At 37.9% G+C, this 17843-nt stretch overlaps 1 protein-coding gene and 1 pseudogene across 1 annotated transcript; both read right to left on the minus strand.

Moving 5' to 3' along the window:
- LOC118835723 overlaps positions 1–15617 on the minus strand; it is a 32632-nt pseudogene extending 17015 nt beyond the window's left edge.
- Positions 15618–15750: 133 nt separating this feature from the next.
- On the minus strand, positions 15751–16689 carry LOC118835727 (vomeronasal type-1 receptor 1-like). The gene has a single exon (XM_036742969.1). It carries the CDS (start codon positions 16687–16689, stop codon positions 15751–15753), a length of 939 nt encoding a protein of 312 aa, XP_036598864.1.
- Between the last annotated feature and the right edge of the window lie 1154 nt (positions 16690–17843).

Raw genomic sequence — 17843 nt, forward strand, 5'->3', positions numbered from 1 at the left:
GAGAGTAAAAATGGGGAGAATATTTGTAACTTAAAATCTTGTGGAAATCAATGCTGAAAACTAAAAAAATATCAAATAATAAAATATGGAATTCATAAAAAATAAAAAATAGACTAGGCCAAACAGTAAAAGAGGTCCAAAAAGCCAACAAGGAGAAGAATGCCTTAAAAAGTACAATGGGCTAAATGGAAAAGGAGGTCCTAAAACTCACTGAAGGAAATAATTCCTTAAAAATTTGAATGAAGTAAATGGAAGCTAATGACTTTATGAGAAATCAAGAAACAATAAAGGAAAATCAAAAGAATGAAAAAAATAGAAGATCATGTGAAATATTTCATTGGAAAAGCAACTGAGACTGGACCCAGATGGCTTTGGAGGAGAAAGTGAGGCTGGTGAGCCTGTACAGCACCCCCTCACTCAACTCGAAGTCAACTGCAAGTTATGTCATCATTTACCTGATGTCATGGTCCTCTTTGAGAATGAAGGACAAACGCCACCCACTGTGACAACCAACAATCTCCTTGAGAACACCCCAGGAGGAGAGCAAGGATTTCAGCTTCAAGCCCAGTCTGCAATGTATGGAAGAAAGCCAAAGCAAGAATACCAGACCAAAGGGGAGCCTGCCTTTTTGTCACCCTGAGCCAGTAGAGCTTTCCAGATGGCTAACAGTGCCTGGGTCCACCAGTGGTCTACTATTGCTTGGACCCAAACCCAGGTTAGGAAATTGCAGAGTTTAGTCCAGAATGGATAATAATCAGAATTTTCACTGGATCAGATTACTTTGGAAGCATTTGGAAGTTTTAAGGTCTTGTGTTTGAGCTTTCCCTGAGATCCTGGAACAATACAACTTTCAATACACCAAGAAAACATCAACAGGGCCAGTCCAGACCTTTCTTGCAGAAGTACAGAGAATAGACCTAACTATAAGCCCAAAGTCAGGAAGCAAAATGGAAGAATGAGCAAATAAAATGAGTTCCACCATAAAATGATGACAAGAATTCTCAAGACATGAACACAGAAGAAAAGAATTTCTTAAAAACATCTTTTCAAACAGTCTCAAAGAAAAACACGGCTTCAGCACAGAATCAGCCAGAATTTCTGAAGGAGCTAAAGCAAGAGTTAAAACAAATTTGAATTTTTTTTCTACTTAGTGAAATAAGAGTGCTAGAGGAAAAAATTGGAAAAGAAATGAGAGGTATGGGAGAAAAAATTGGAAAAAGAATTAATGTTTTGGCACAAGGGGTACAAAACTTTGCCCAAGCAACAAACTCCCTGAAAATCACAATCAACCAAATAGAAACCAACGACTTCATGAAACAACAAGAAATATTAAAACAAAGTGGAAAAACTGGAAAAAAAAATAGAAGAATCTTCAAAGGAGTGCAGGGCAAAAACAACTGACCTGAAGAAAAGTTTAAGAAGAGTTGTACTACCTGAATGCCATGACCTTTACAAAAGAGCCTGGACATTGTTTCAAGAAATCCCAAAACAAACAAACAAACAAACCTATCCAGATCTCTTAGAATCAAAGGGCAGAGTAGAAAAAGAAAAAATCCACCATTCGCCTTCTGAAAGAAATCCCTAAACAAAAACTCCCAGGAATATCTTAGCCCAAATTCAGAGCTTCTTGGTCAAATAAAAAATATTGCAAGCAGCCAGAAAAAAAGAATGCAAGTACTGAGGAGCCATGGCCGTGGTCTCCCACCATTTAACAGATACTGCTATAAAGGATCAGAGAACTTGAAATATAATATTTTGAGGAAAATAATATGGGCTCCAGCCAAGAACAGCTCAGCCAGCCAAATTGAGTATAATGCTTCAGGAGAAAAAAAATGAACCTTTAGTGAAATAGAGGATTTCTAAGCATCCCTGATGAAAAGCCCAGAACTGCATAGAAGCTTTGAAATTCAAACATAATATTGAGAAGAAACACAAAAAGATAAACATGTGTGATAAAATACCAGACAAAGACAAACTGTTTACAATAAAATATGGGGAGATGATATTTATGTCCCCTCTGAACCCTATCATCTTCAGAAATAATGATGGGAATCCAATTAGACAAGGCCTGAGAGTGGTTCTGTTATGTCTTATTTTAGTTTTTTAAAAATAGTATCTTCTTTTTCCTGAATTACGTGTAAAAATAATGTTAAACATTCTTTTTCTTTTAATTTTGAGTTCCAAATCCTTTCCTTCCCTCCCTCTTCTCCCCCATCCCTGAGATGGTAGACAGTCTGATATAAGTTATACACATGCAATCATGTAAAACATATTTCCATACTGGTCATGTTGTGAAAGGAAACTTGAAGAAAAAAATAAATAAAAGAAGGAAAGAAAGTGAAAATAAGAAAAAACAACTGACCTGGAAAATAGACCCAGGAGAGATAATTTTATAATTATTGGACTTCCTGAAAGCCATGATCAAAACAAGGCCCTAGACATCATCTTTCTAGAAATTATTAAAGAAAACTTCTCTGACACTTAAGAAATAGATGATAAAACAGACATTGAAAGAATCCATCAATCATCTCCTGAAAGAAATCCCAAAACAAAAGCTGCTAGGAACATAATAGTCAAATTCTAGATTTCCCAGGTCAAGGAGAAAATACTGCAAGCAGCCAGAAAGAAATAATTCGAGTATCACAGAGCCACAGTCAGGATTACATGAGAGTTAGCAACTTCTCCATTAAAGGATCTGAGGGCTTGGAATATGATATTCCAGAGGGCAAAGGAACTAGGATCACAACCAAGAATCACCTACCCAGCAAAACGGAGTACAATCCTTCAGGCCAAAAAAAAAAATGGATATTTAATGAGATACAGGACTTTCAAGCATTCTTGATGAAAACACCAGAGCTGAATAGAATATTGTACTTTCTAATACAAGACTCAAGAGAAGCACAAAAAGATATACAGGAAGGAAAATCACAAAGGAGTTAAGGTTAAACTGTTTACATTCTTACATTTGAAGATGATATTTGTAACTGATAAGACCTTTCTCATTATTAGGGTAATTAGAAGGGGTATATATACACAGAGGGCACAAATGTGACTTGAATATGAAGGGATGATGTAAGGAGTAAGAGAGGAATTCATTGTGAGAAAGGGAAAAGGAGAAGTAGAATGGGGTAAACTATCTGACACAAAAGAGGCAAGAAAAAGCTTTTAAGTGGAGGGGAAGAGGGGAAGGTGAAGGTGAATGATTGAACCTTACTCTCATCAGAATTAGCTTAAAGAAGGAATAACATACAGACTCAATTGGGTATAGAAATCTATCTTACCCTGCAGGAAATTAGGAGGAGAAGGATAAAGAGAAGGCAGGAGGTGATAGAAGGGAGGGCAGAATGGGGGAGGGAGTAGTCAGAAGCAAAACACTTTTGAGGAGGGAAAGGGTGAAAAGAGAGAGAATAGAATAAACAGGGGGCAATAGGATGGAAGGAAATACAGTTAGTTATTATAATTGTGAAAAAAAAATTTTGAAGCAAGTTCCTCTAATAAAGGCCTCATTTCTCAAACACATAGAGAACTGAGTCAAATTATAAAAATAAGAGCCTTTACCCACTTGATAAATGATCAAAAGATATGATCAGTTTTCAGATGAAGTAATCAAAGCTATCCATAGCCATATGAAAAAATACTCTAACTCACTATTGATTGGAGAAATGTAAATTAAAGCAATTCTGAGGTGCTGCCTCATACCAATTAGATTGGCTAATAAGCCAGAAAAGGTAAATGACAATTGATGGAGGGGATGTTGGAAACATGAGACTTTAATGCACTGTTGGTAGAGTTGTGAATTGATACAACCATTCTGTAGAGCAATTTGGAACTATGCCCAAAGGGCTATCAAACCATGGGTGCTCTTTGACCTAGTCATACCCCAACTAGGTCTGTATCCCAAAAGAGATTTAAAAAAAACAAAAAGAGAAAAGACTTATATGTACAAAAAAATTTATAGCAGCACTTTGCTCGGGGTAAAAGAAGTTGAGAGGATAGCCATCAATTGGAGAATGGCTGGACAAATTGTGATAGGTGATTATGATGTAATACTATTGTAGTAGAAGAGATGATGAGCAGGATGCTCTCAGAAAAACCTGGAAAGACTTACACAAGCTGATGCAAAGTGAAATGTACTGTGTACAAAATAATAGCAATATTGTGTGATGATCAGCCGTGAACAACTTAGCTGTTCTCAGTAATACAATTTTCCAAGACAACTCTGAAGGACTTATGATGAAAAATGCTATCCATCCCCAGAGAAAAAACTGATGGTGTCTCAATACACATTGGAGTATATGTTTTAAAAATGTGATTCTTCTTTAGTTGTTTTTTGTTGTCTGTGTATTCCTTCACAGAATAACTTACATGGAAATGTTTTTTGCATGACTACATGAGTATAACCTATATGAAATTTCTTGCCTTCTCAATGAGAGTGTATGGGGAGGCAGGAAGAGAGAGAATTTTGAATCCAAAATTTTCAAAATGAATGTTAAAAGTTGTTTTACATACAACTGAGGAAAAATTAAATACTAAATAAAAGTTTGTTAAAAATACCCAGTGCAAAAAAAACTTTCTGTACCTCCTTTTCTATGTGGTTTACTTCCTTTTCATAATTTTTTTTATTTTTCTTGGATTGTTCTTTTTTTTATGTTTTTTCCTCAATCTCCATCATTTAATTTTTAAAGTCTTTTTCAAGTTCTTCTACTAATTCTTTTTGGGCAGGCAATCATTTTTCATTACTCTTTGGCACAGAAGAGGGTTTCTTTGCTTTAGTATCTTCCTCTGAAGATGAACCCTGGGGTCTTCTCCATTCCCATAATAACTCTCTATGGTTGGATTCTTTTTATCTGATTGTGTATTTTTTTTTTTTTGGTAATAGTTTAGTTTTTAAAATCACCTCTAGAAGGCAGCTGGAAAGCATGGACTTGTCTAGGGCTCTCCCCCAGGACCCTCCAAACACTAATAAAAAATTGGCTCTGAACAAATTCTAGAACTGCAGAACCCATGAAATAGCAGAGGGGAGCCGGGTTCCAGCCCAGGTCAGCATGGATGGTTGTGGGGTGAGGTCTATCGTGCACGGAGCTGGGAGTGGAGCAGGGCAGAGCCCAGTGTGGGCTGAGCCTAGACCAACCAGACCAGGAGCCAGGCAGAACAGGCCCTAGCACCCTGAATCAGTGAGCTGTGGCAGTTACCAGACTTCTCAACCCACAAACACCAAAGAAAGCAGAGAAGGTTAGTGGGAAAAGCTACAAGGGACAGAGTGAAAGGAGTTCATGGTTCGGCCACCACCTCAGGAGCAGCAGGGGTGGTGCAGCTATAGAACTATAACTGCAGTTGCTTTCTTCCCCAGGCCCACCTGGTGGGAGGAATTAAGTGGCGAATCTGAGCTGGAGTGCAGAGCCTGCTTAAGATCTTAGTCCAGTATGGGTTGGTGGTTCTTAGGGGAGGAGGAGCACTGGTGTGGCAGAACTTGTGGTATAGAAATAGCTCTGAAAACAACAGTGCATCCTCTCAAGTTTGGAACAAAGTATTCTCTACTCTACAAGTAGTCATATCTGGTCAAAAAACTCAAGGGTCAAGTAGTTGGCTGGGACCACAGCCAGGCAGCGAAAACGGACTCAGATTCAGTCTCAGACTTTGGAATCTTTCTTTGGACAAAGAAGACCAAAACACACAGCCAGAAGAAGTCAACAAAGTGCAAGAGCCTACATCAAAAGCCTCCAAGAAAAACATGAACTGGTCTCAGGCCATGGAAGAGCTCAAAAAGGAGTTGGAAAAGCAAGTTAGAGAAGTAGAGGAAAAATTGGGAAGAGAAATGAGAGTGATGTGAGAAAACCATGAAAAACAAGCCAATGACTGGCTAAAAGAGACCCCCAAAAAAATACTGAAGAAAACAACACCTTGAAAAATAGACTAACTCAAATGGCAAAAGAGCTCCAAAAAGCCAATGAGGAGAGGAATGCCTTGAAAGGCAGAATTAGCCAAATGGAAAAGGAGGTCCAAAAGACCACTGAAGAAAATACTACCTTAAAAATTAGATTGGAGCAAGTGGAAGCTAGTGACTTTATGAGAAATCAAGATATTATAAAACAGAACCAAAGGAATGAAAAAAATGGAAGACAGTGTGAAATATCTCATTGGAAAAACCACTGACCTGGAGAATACATCCAGGAGAGATAATTTAAAAATTATTGGACTCCCTGAAAGCCATGATCAAAAAAAGAGCCTAGATATCATCTTTCAAGAAATTATGAAGGAGAACTGCCATGATATTCTAAACCCAGAGGGCAAAATAGAAATTGAAAGGATCCACTGATCGCCTCCTGCAAAAGATCCCAAAAAGAAAACTACTAGGAATATTGTTGCCAAATTCTAGAGCTCCCAGATCAAGGAGAAAATACTGCAAGCAGCCAGAAAGAAACAATTTGAGTATTGTGGAAACACAATCAGAATAACCCAAGATCTGGCAGCTTCTACATTAAGAGATCGAAGGGCTTGGAATGCGATATTCCGGAGGTCCATGGAGCTAGGATTAAAACCTAGAATCACCTACCCAGCAAAACTGAGTATCATGCTCCAAGGCAAAATATGGATTTTCAATAAAATAGAGGACTTTCAAGCTTTCTCAGTGAAAAGACCAGAACTGAATAGAAAATTTGCCTTTCAAACACAAGAATCAAGAGAAGCATGAAAAGGTAATCAAGAAACGGAAATTGCAAGGGACTTACTAAAGTTGAACTGTTTTGTTTACATTCCTACATGGAAAGATGATGTGTATGATTCATGAGACCTCAGTATTAGGGTAGTTGAAGGGAATATGCACATATATATATGTTTATGTATATATATAAGTGAATGTGTATGTATGTATATATCTATGTGTATATGTATGTATGTGTATGTATGTGTGTATATATATATATATGTGTGTTTATATATGTGTATATATATACATATATGTAAAAGAGAGAGCAGACACAGGGTGAGTTGAAGATGAAGGGAAGATATCTAAAAGAAATAAAATGAAATTAAGGGATGAGAGAGCAACATACTGATAGAGGGAGATAGGGAGAGATAGAATGGGGTGGATTATCTCGCATAAAGGTGGCAAGAGGAAGCAGTTCTGTGGGAGGAGGACAGAGGGCAGTTGAGGGGGGAATGAGTGAACCTTGCTCTCATCAGATTTGTCCTGAGGGGGAATACCATACATACTCAGTTGGGTATCTTACCCCACAGGAAAGAAGAGGGAGGAAGATAAAAAAAAATAAAAGGGGGGGGATGATGGAGGGGAGGGCAGATGGGGGTGGAGGTAATCAAAACAAACACTTTGGAAAGGGGACAGGGTCAAGGGAGAAAATTCAATAAAGCGGGATGGGTTGGGAAGGAGCAAAATGTAGTTAGCCTTTCACAACATGAGTATTGTGGAAGGGTTATACATAATGATACATGTGTGGCCTAGGTTGAATTGCTCTACTTCTTAGGGAGGGTGGGTGGCAAGGGAAGAGGGGAGAGAATTTGGAACTCAAAGTTTTAAAATCAGATGTTCAAAAAAAAAAGGTTTTGCATGCAACTAAAAAATAAGATACACAGGCAATGGGGCGCAGAATTTTATCTTGCCCTACAAGAAAGGAAGGGAAAAGGGGATGAGAGGGGAGGGTGGTGATAGAGGGGAGGGCTGACTAGGGAACAGGGCAACCAGAATATAAGCCATCTTGGAGTGGGGGGAGGGTAGAAATGGGGAGAAAATTTGTAATTCAAACTGTTGTGAAAATCAATGCTGAAAACCAAATATGTTAAATAAATAAATTTAAATTAAAAAAAAATCACCTCTAGTCCTGGGGTAGATAGGATGCTACCGGTGGCCTCAGATCCCCCTTCAGTTCTCCCCTCTGACCTTGAACCCAAACCAAGACCTCCTGCCTCTTGTAAGTGCCCACTGTCAGCCAGTGTCCCAGCCCCACTGCTTCTGCACTCAACAGGCTTATGTTTGTTTTTTCCCATCCTGTCACATCTCTGCAGCACAGTTGGGTCTGGTGTTCTTTGTCAGCAGAGGTTCCCTAGATCTTCCCTGGTTCAGATGCCAAACTCCTTTCACTTTCCCAGGGATAAAAGTTCCTGTAGGTGGGACTGAGGAAGGGTTCCAACCCAGCTAATTCCAGGGCTGACCTCTTGTTGTTTAAGCAATCCTAGCCTGGAGGCATTTACTCTTCACAGGGACTAAAGCTCACCCTGGGATTTTCTTCAGATTTTCGCAGATTGTCCAAGAAAGGCCCTCTCGTGCCTCTATTATTTATTTTTACTCTCACACACACTTTGTTCACCCTATACTGCTATTTTACCTCTTTTGTGGAGAGTTTGGAATTTTCTGACCTGTTTCACTATCGTCCCTGCATCCTCTCTCAAAATGAGCCATATTTTGCCTCAACATTTACCTAGAATGGATGTGGCCTCAGACAAACTGAGACAAAGGAAAGACCTTAATTTAGAAAGACAAAAGTCACCCGCTGCATCCTGGGCTATCACCAGTGGTCTTAACCTTTGTCTTGCCACTGAACTTTGAGGACTGGAAGAGAGAGTGAGGCTGATGACTCTGTGCAGCTCTGCCTCACTTATATCCAATTAATATGAAAATCAAGAAATCACCCTCATGATGTCTTTGGTCCTCTTTCAGAATGAAGGGCAAACAACAACTTGTATCCTTAGGAAGCTGTATACAGTCCAAGAATCAATAGTTAGAATAGAACATGGAATAACTGATGGGTTTAAGATTGGATAAGGAGAATAAGAAGGCTCTATATGTCACTTCCTTATTTACTTTTTATTCAGAAAACATTATATGTGATGCCTGGCTGGGTGAATCAAAAGCTAGAATTAAGGTTGCTTGGTAAAATATCAATTCTCTTGGATATGCAGATGATACCACTCTAATGGCAGAAATTGAAGAAGAAGTAAGAAGCCTCTTGATGAGAATGAGAGAGGAGAGTGGAAAAGCTGGCCTGAAGCCTACCATTAAAATCATAAGACCCTGGCAACTAGTCCTCTAATTTCCTGGCAAATATAGAGAGAAGACATGTTAACAGTGCCAGATTTCATATTTTTGAGCTCAAAGAACAACACTAGACAGTGACTTCAGCCATAAAATTAAAAGATGCTTGCTTCTTGGAAAAAAAGCTACAGAAAATCTGAACAGCATACTAAAAAGGTCTATATAACCAAAGCTATGGTTTTTCCAGTAGCAATGTATGGCTTTGAGAGTTGGACTATAAGGAAAGCTGAGTACTGCAGAATCAATCCTTTTGAATTGTCGTGCTGAAGAAGGCTTTTGAGAATCCATTGGAGCATAAGGAGATCAAATCAGTCCTTACAAAACAGGCATGAATGGAAGAGTTGTCCCAGTAGAGACAGGAGAGAGTGGAGAGCTGCTGGTCCTAGAACACTATTCTCATCCAAACTAGGTTAAATAGGGAATAATGTATACATCTACAAGAGTATAAAAGTCTTTACTTCAGAGAAATGGAAGAGTGAGGGAACAGGATAAGGGAGGGCAATTTAGAAGGGTGTGCAGATCAAGAAAGAGGAGGGGAAGAAGAGACAATAAAGGAAAGATTCTTAAAATGGGGAGATGACAAGGGAAAACTCCTAGACAGGTCAGTAGATTAAGGAATAGGAGGGTAAGGGGAGAAGATAGGGGAGGGATTCTTACAAAGGGTATGGATTACAGAGGCAGTAGTTAGAAGTAAAGTAGACATCTGAGGAATAAAAAGAGAAGGCAAGAAGGATAAACAGTGAGGAAAAATGGGATAGAAGGAAATGCACAAGTAGTAATTATAACTTTGAATGTGAATGAAATTACCTCACCCATAAAAAGGAAAAGGATAGCAGAATGAATTAAAAACCAGAATCTGACAATATGTTGTTTGGAAGACACACATTTAAAAGTGAGGGATACACAGGATAAAAATAAAGGACTGGAACAGAATTCATCACGCTTTAGCTGATGCAAAAAAACACAAACAAACAAACAAAAAACAAACCAAGAATAGCAATCATAATCTCAGACAAAGCTCAAGCTAAAAGAGATTTAATTTTAAAAAGTAAACAGGGAAACTACATTATGATAAAAGATACCATGGATAATAAAGTAATATCAGTACTAAACCAATATGTACCAAATGCTATAGCATTCAAATGTTTAATAGTTTTTACTTTTCCAATTATATGCAAAGACATTTCAACATACATTCTCATTTATTTTTATACAGAGTTATTACTTAAAAGAAATTCCAAGAGGCATGAGCTACTTTAAAAAAATTTTTAATTTATTGCTTTGTAGAGTTAACATAAAGTTAGTGATGAATATAAATTTCTATCAAGCAAATTTTTTTTCTCAGTTGCTCACTGAGACTTAAAGAGCAGAACATAATAGCCCAATCATGCCTCATTTTAAAAATTTATTTATTTTTATTTCATATTTGGTTTTCCTCCAGTTACATACAAAAATTATTTTAACATTTGTTTTTAAAACTATGAGTTCCAAATTCCTTCCCTTTCTCCCTCCCACAGCCCCCCTCATTGAGAAAGCAAGAAATTTACATGTACAACTATGTACAACATATCCATAATAGACATGTTGTAAAAGAAAACCTAAACCAAAAAAACCTCCAGACAAATAAAGAAAGTAAAACAAAAGTCTGCTTCAATCTGTATTCAGAAACATTCTCTGGGGATGGATAGCTTTTCATTATAAGTCCTTCTGAGTTGTCTTGGATCATTGTATTGCTGAGAATAGCTAAGGCATTCATGGTTGGTCATCTTACAACATTGCTGTTACTTTGTGCACAGTACGTTTCACTTTGCATGGTCATGTATTTGCAGGTTTTTCTGAGAGCATTCTGATCATCATTTCTTATAGTACAATAGTATTCCATAATAGTCACATACTGCAACTTGTTCAGCCATTCTTCTATCAATGGGCATCCCCTGAATTTCTAATTCTTTGCCCTCAGAAAAGAACTGCTATAAATATTTTTGTACATATAGGACTTTTTTCCCTTTTGTTTTTTTTATCTCAGTCAAAGAGTATGCAGGATTTAATAGCCCTCTGGGCATAGGTCCAAATTGCTCTACAGAATGGTTGAATCAATTTAACTCACCAACAGTGAATTAAAGTCTCATTTCTTTTGCTTATATCCCCACCAACATTTGTCATTTACCTTTACTTTCCTTTTAGCCAATCTAATAGTTATGAGGTAGCATCTCAGAAGTATTTTAATTTGCAATTCTCCAATCAATAATGAATTAGAGTATTTTTTCATATGGTGATAGATAGCTTTGATTACTTCATCTGAAAACTGATCACAACTTTGGATCGTTTTTCAATTGGGGAATGGCTCTTATTTTCATAATTTGACTCAGTTCTCTATATCTTCGAGAAATGAGTCCTTTATCAGAGGAATTTGCTTCAAATTGTTTGTCACAGTTAGAACTACTAGCTGTATTTCCCTCCATCCCATCCCTCCCTGTTTATTCTATTCTCTCTTACCTTTTACCCTTTCCCTCCTCGAAAGTGTTTTGCTTCTAACTACTCCCTTCCCTGTATAGTTAATGTATTTTTGCTTAATGGGAAGTTCTTTGCCATACATTAATAGGCCCATGTGACCTTTTTAAGTCACATGGAAGCCTCACTCAAACGAGTCTGTGATGGGAGGAGCTTGTGAATGGGAAGAAAAGGAAGGGTGGAGCAGAAAGAGTGGAGCAGAACTGAGAGGAAGTTGGTCAGAGCAGTTAGAGCTGAGAGAGAGAGAGAGAGAGAGAGAGAGAGAGAGAGAGGAAGCAGGCAGCTAACTGTGATTATTCATTTGTGGGAAGGCCCTAACAGGGGGAGGCTTGGGGGTGGCAGTGCTCCCTGCATTGTTATTGTGTATGGACTTCTTTGTTGCTACGATGGATTTGACTTTCTGGTGCTGGGATTCAGCTTTCCGGTGTTTGAATAAATGTTTTGGTTCTGTCTTCCATATAGAGAGTCTGTTATATATTGTAATTCAGAACTATGTCAGCATATGCACAGCTGCCATAGGTACTGTGAATATTGCATTGGTGCTCTATCCCCCAATCTGCCTTCCTTTCTATCACTTTCCCCCTTCTCTCATCCCCTTCCCCTCCTGCCTTCCTGTAGGGTAGGAAAGATTTCTATAGCTAATTGAGTCTGTATTTTATTCCCTCTTTGAGCCAATTCTGATGAGAATATGGTTCACTCACTCTTCCTCACCTCCCCCCTCTTCCCTTCCACTGTAAAAGCTCTTTCTTGCTTCTTTTGTGTGAGAAAATGTACCCCATTCTACCTCTCCCTTTCTCTTTCTCCCAGTACATTCCTTTCTCACCCCTTAATTTTATTTTTAATGATATCATCCCACATATTAAACTCACAGCTGTGCACTCTGAATATATATATATATATATATGCTTAAGTAATGAGAAAGTTCTTATGAGTTATGAGCATCATCTTCCCCTGTAGGAATGTAAACAGTTTAACCTTATTAAGTCCCTTATTATTTCCCTTTCCTGTTTACCTGTTTACCTTTTTATAATTCTCTTGGGTCTTGTATTTTAAAGTCAAATTTTCTATCCAGCTCTAGTCTTTTCAACAAGAATCCTTGAAAGTCCTTTATTTCATTGAATGAATATCCCCCCCCCCCCACCACCAAAATATTGTACTCAGTTTTGTGGGTAGGTGATTCTTGCTTGTAATCACTGCTCATTTGCCCTCTGGAATATCATATTCCAAGCCCTCAGATCCTTTAATGGAGAAGCTGCTAAATCTTGTGTAATCCCTACTGTGGGTCCATGATACTTGAATTCTTTCTTATATTTTCTTATATTATTATAATATTATTATATATTATTTATTAATTAATTATTATAATATACATTAATAATATAATTAATATAATAATATTGATGTAATTAATATAATATCTAATATTAATATAATTGATATAATATAATATTAATATATAATAGTATATAATATTAATATAATTAATATAACATAATTTAATAGAACACAATTACTTATTATATTCTTACATTATTTCTTATATTTTGAGTTTTAAATTTTTTCCTTCCTTTCTTTCCCCTCCCTAAAATGGTAAGCATTTTGATATAGGATATAAATGTGCAGTCATGCAAAACATATTTCCATATTAGTCATTGAAATAAAAAGCAATCCAAAAGGAAAAAAAAGACATTACAAAAGTGTACTTTGATCTGCATTTCAACTCAATCAGTTCTTTCTCTGTGTATGGATAGCATTTGTCATCATGGATCCTTTGGGATTGTCTTCAATAGATGTATTGCTATGAATCGCTAAATCATTCACAATTGATTCTTGTACAATGTTACTGTTCCTGTGCACAACATCCTCGTGATTCTGCTCACTTCACTCAGCATCCGTTCATGTAAGTCTTTCCAGGGTTTTTCTGAAATCTGCCTGCTCATCATTTCTTATAGTGCAATAGTATTCAGTTACATTCATGTACCACAACTTGTTCAGCCATTCCCCAGTTAATGATCACCTCCTCAATTTACAATTCTTTACTATCACAAAATGAACTGTTATAAATATCTTTGTACATGTGGATCCTTTTTCCTTTTCATGATCTCTTTGGGATACAGACCAAGTAGTGCTATTGCTGGGTCAAAGGGTATGCATGGTTTTATAGCCCTTTTTTCTTGTGGCTCATCAGACTACACAAGAATATAATTTTAGGCAGATAACCAGATAAACAATATGATACAAATATTGTCAAACATTGCCAAACACTCACCCTGCATGACAAAAAAAATGAACAAAATAAAAAGTAGTTTGTATTGCTTCTATGGAGATTAAAATTGCTTTATTCCATTAAGCATGTTCCACCTATTCTTGAGGAGGCATCATTTTCATTACGATTAATCCACTTGGCTAGGAATCAAAGAAATACAACGAGTTCAGAGAGGGGAAACAGAAGCCACTGAGTGATGATTGGGGAACTAACACACATTGGTCAAATCTACCTTAACTTCACCACCTGGACTAATGAGGCAGTGTATGTGGCCACTTAGAAGGGTGACATTGACATGATCATTCACTCTCTGAAAAGCATTGGAGAAGTACTGCAGTTCCTTGACTTCTCAGTGAGTTACAGTGCAGAACTGACAAGATGTAGGTATTTCTCACTTACTATAGTAGCTGTTGCTGCCACCTGGTGGTTAAATAAGGAAACATTTTTCTTTCTTCCAATTAGATCTGTATGAAAAGGAAGTTTCCTTAGTGATCAAGTTGGTCAGTCTGTGTGTAGATGACAAATTGTGAGCAATGCTATAGATGCTATTATTTCTTACATGTACGTTGGACTAGATGGTTTCTTACCAACCTCCATTCCTTTGAGAAATTATTAATATATTTTGTTTTAACTTTATCCTAAGTTCCTTATCTGCCTTCTTTCCCCGTAGCCTTATATTAACTTATTAAATTTAAAAAAAATCTTTAAAATGGTGGGGTCAATACACAGATTATTGTCTAGTAAAACAATTCCCTTCACTGGCCATGTCAAAATGTTTCTTTTCATTCTCAAATCATTTAAGTCATGTCTGACTCTTCTTGATCCTATTTTTTTTTCAATGGTCCTGGATTTGTTTGCCATTTCCTTCTCCAGCTCATTTTACGGATGAGAAAATGAGACAAACAAGGTTAAGCAACTTGCCAAAGGTCACGTATGTAGTAGATATCAGAGGCCAGTTTTGAACTCAGGAAGATGAGTGTTCTTGATTTCAGGCCTGGCATTCTACCTACTATGCCATCCAGTATTTTTCTTGCTGTTGCTGTTGCTGCTGTTCAGGACCTTTAGTCATCTCTGACTCTTTGTGACCTCGTTTCTGGTTTTCATGGGAGAGGTTTGCTATTTCATTCTCCTCCTCATTTTACAGATGAGGAAGTGAGGGATACAGGGACAAACTGAGGCAAGCTCACTTGCCCAGGCTCACACAGCTGGTAAGTGTCTCAGACCAGAAAAGAGACCTCCTGATTGCAAGCCCCGTGCTCAATCCACTGTGACATACAGCTGCACATTAAAGTCATTTCCTCTATGACAGCAAGTGAGTGGCATGTTTCACGGTTAGCCTTCCAAACTAATATGCTATCATTTTGTGATCTGGTTTTTAAGTCTTTCAAACTAGGTGTGTCTATAATGTTTTAATCATTGTATAGATTCTTTTCCCATTTCTGCTCACATCTCTCTGTATTAGTTCATTGAGGTCTTCCAAGTCCCTTCTCCAAATGTACACTTTGCCAATTTTTTGAGACAATGATATTCTGAAACAGTAATGTATTAAAATTTCTTTAGCTACTCCCAAATGAGAAGACACCCCAGTAGCTTCCAATTTGGGGCTACTATGAGAAGAGTAGTAATGATTATTGTTGTCCATAGAAAATCTTTTCCTTCTTTCTTGGATTTCTGTGGAGTATTGATCTAGTAGGGACCTTCCAGTGTTGATCTTCCAGAATCCTGTGGATGGCACAAGGAATAGAAGTTCTAAGAATCCTTAGTCTGAGATCAGTCTCTTACCCTAGTATCCATGTTCCTAGTCACCCATTGTTTCTAAGAAATGACAGGTTATTCTAAGAATGAACATCAGATCCAGGTCTCATTTGATGTGCAGATCCCTGTCCTCTAACTGGAGCTTTCAGAAGGTCATACTGGGCAGAGAATATTAATCTGTTATTATGGTCAGAATGTGGGGTTTCCTCCCCCAAAGAGCAGAGCAGTACCTGGTAACTTGTGAGTCACTGCTGATCAGCACATAGGGGCTAACAGCTGGGAAACATGCTGCCAGGAAAGCAGAGGTATGAATCAACCAGGGTGGGGATTTTACAAAAGACATATACGTTGTCAAGATGCAATTGAATAAGTAAAAGGAAACAAAGGTGCTCACAAGCAGTAGGATGGATTTGGTGGCCCTCATCTCAGGGTAGGCTCTGGGAGAGAGACAGGTAGTAAGAATTTGCTGGGCTTTCTTATGATGCCTATACAGAAGAAACACCATGTAGCCACTGACAGAGACCATGAGTACCAAAAAAATAGCATCAGGAAAGGAGAGAATGGTTGCAAATAAAGAAGCTTGAAATCCAGAAGGAATTTTATGAGAACAATATCCATTATGCTGCATCTCAGTGATGTTTCTGGTGTATCTTGATCCCTTAATTCCCCAAGGAATATAGCTACAAAAAAGCAGGTGAAAAGTCCAACAGAAGAGACTAGAGGGAATGAGGTATTTGGGGGCTCTGGCTCTAAGGTCTGCAAAATTGGAGTTGTTGGGGCTGATAGTGATGGCCTGAAAGCCACTCAGGAGGCAAGTCATGCTGAGAGAAAGGTCCCGAGCTACTCTGTGAAGGTACAAAATAATTTTACAGCCGATTTCATCGAGGAAATTCATCAGACCCAAAGTTGTCATCATCTGAGGGATGCCCTTTAAGAAGAGCACCAAGCAGTTGATGAAGGCCAGCTGACTGATAATGGTGTCTATAGGCCTCATCCTATGTCCACTGAGAAACACAAAGATGAAGAGACAAATAAGGAAGGAATTCCCTAGAACCCCAATTCCTGTCTGGGAGAAGAATGCAAAACTCAGAATTATGTCTTCAGATTTCATAATAGTGGTATCTTGGAGAGAAGAACTGTCATCAAAGGTAGAGGGGCCTGGAGAAAAGAAAAAGTTGATGTTATTTGTGAGCACTACCCCCACATTCCCACCTAGCAGATCTTATTGAAGGTGTTTCCTTCTAATTTTAACAGAAACATTCTCACATTCAGCTTTGGTCTATGGAGCAGAGACCTTGGTGTTAGGGGTGGGATGCTGTTCATTTAACCTGTTTTAATTTAAACGATAGTTCCTGAAATATTCAGGTTATTAGCCTTATAAAGGCAGACCTTCCACACAATGAGGTTTTCAATGACTGATCAGTGACCGATATGAGACCTGGATTATCAAATCCAAACTCCCAAAGTTGGTTTGAAGCTACTTTTCTAAACCTGCATAGAGAATAAATAAATATTAATGAATTAACAAACATTTATGAAGTTCTTATTTTGTGCCAGGTTCTGAGCCAAGCCCTGGAGATACAAAAATGAGTGAAACTCTCCTGGCCCTCAAGGATTCTAATGGACTAAGGAATAGGTCGCTATATAAACATGGTTAGAACAAACCTGCATCACTGTGCAGGCAGCTGGATCAGCTCAGGGAGGTCCACTCCAGCCAGGCTTTCCTACAGACTTACAGATTTTTGGGCTCCCAGACTTTCACCATGGCAGAGATCGCTTTGTGTGGGTATATTGGAGGGTATTTTCTTTCTTGTGAGAATAGACTTCTATGTTCTAAGGACTATTTCCGTTTCATCAATTTTCCACTTAGAGCATCTATCAGAAGACCTGACAAATGATTGGCAAGCAATAGATGCCAAATGTTGTAAGGATGGATGAATCAATGAATATTATATATATATAATATTCGTTGATCCATCCTTAAAACATTTAGAGTGTGTGTGTGTGTGCGTGTGTGTGTGTGTGTGTGTGCATTTGGGTGTTTCTGGGTCTAGGAAAGGGAAGAAGAGAGAGAGAGAAAGAGATCTACAACTTTCATGTCTGTGCCCTTCTCACTTGCCCAACCACTAGCCTAGTTCAGGGCCACATGATCTTTATATAAAATATTGTAATTGCTTTTTCTCAATAAAATTTATTTTAATTTTTTCTCTCCCTCTCACTTACATTAAAAAAGGAAAATAAAACCGTGTGTAAAATAAGTATGGT

This window comes from Trichosurus vulpecula, chromosome 2 (assembly GCF_011100635.1).
Source record: "Trichosurus vulpecula isolate mTriVul1 chromosome 2, mTriVul1.pri, whole genome shotgun sequence".
NCBI lineage: Eukaryota > Metazoa > Chordata > Mammalia > Diprotodontia > Phalangeridae > Trichosurus > Trichosurus vulpecula.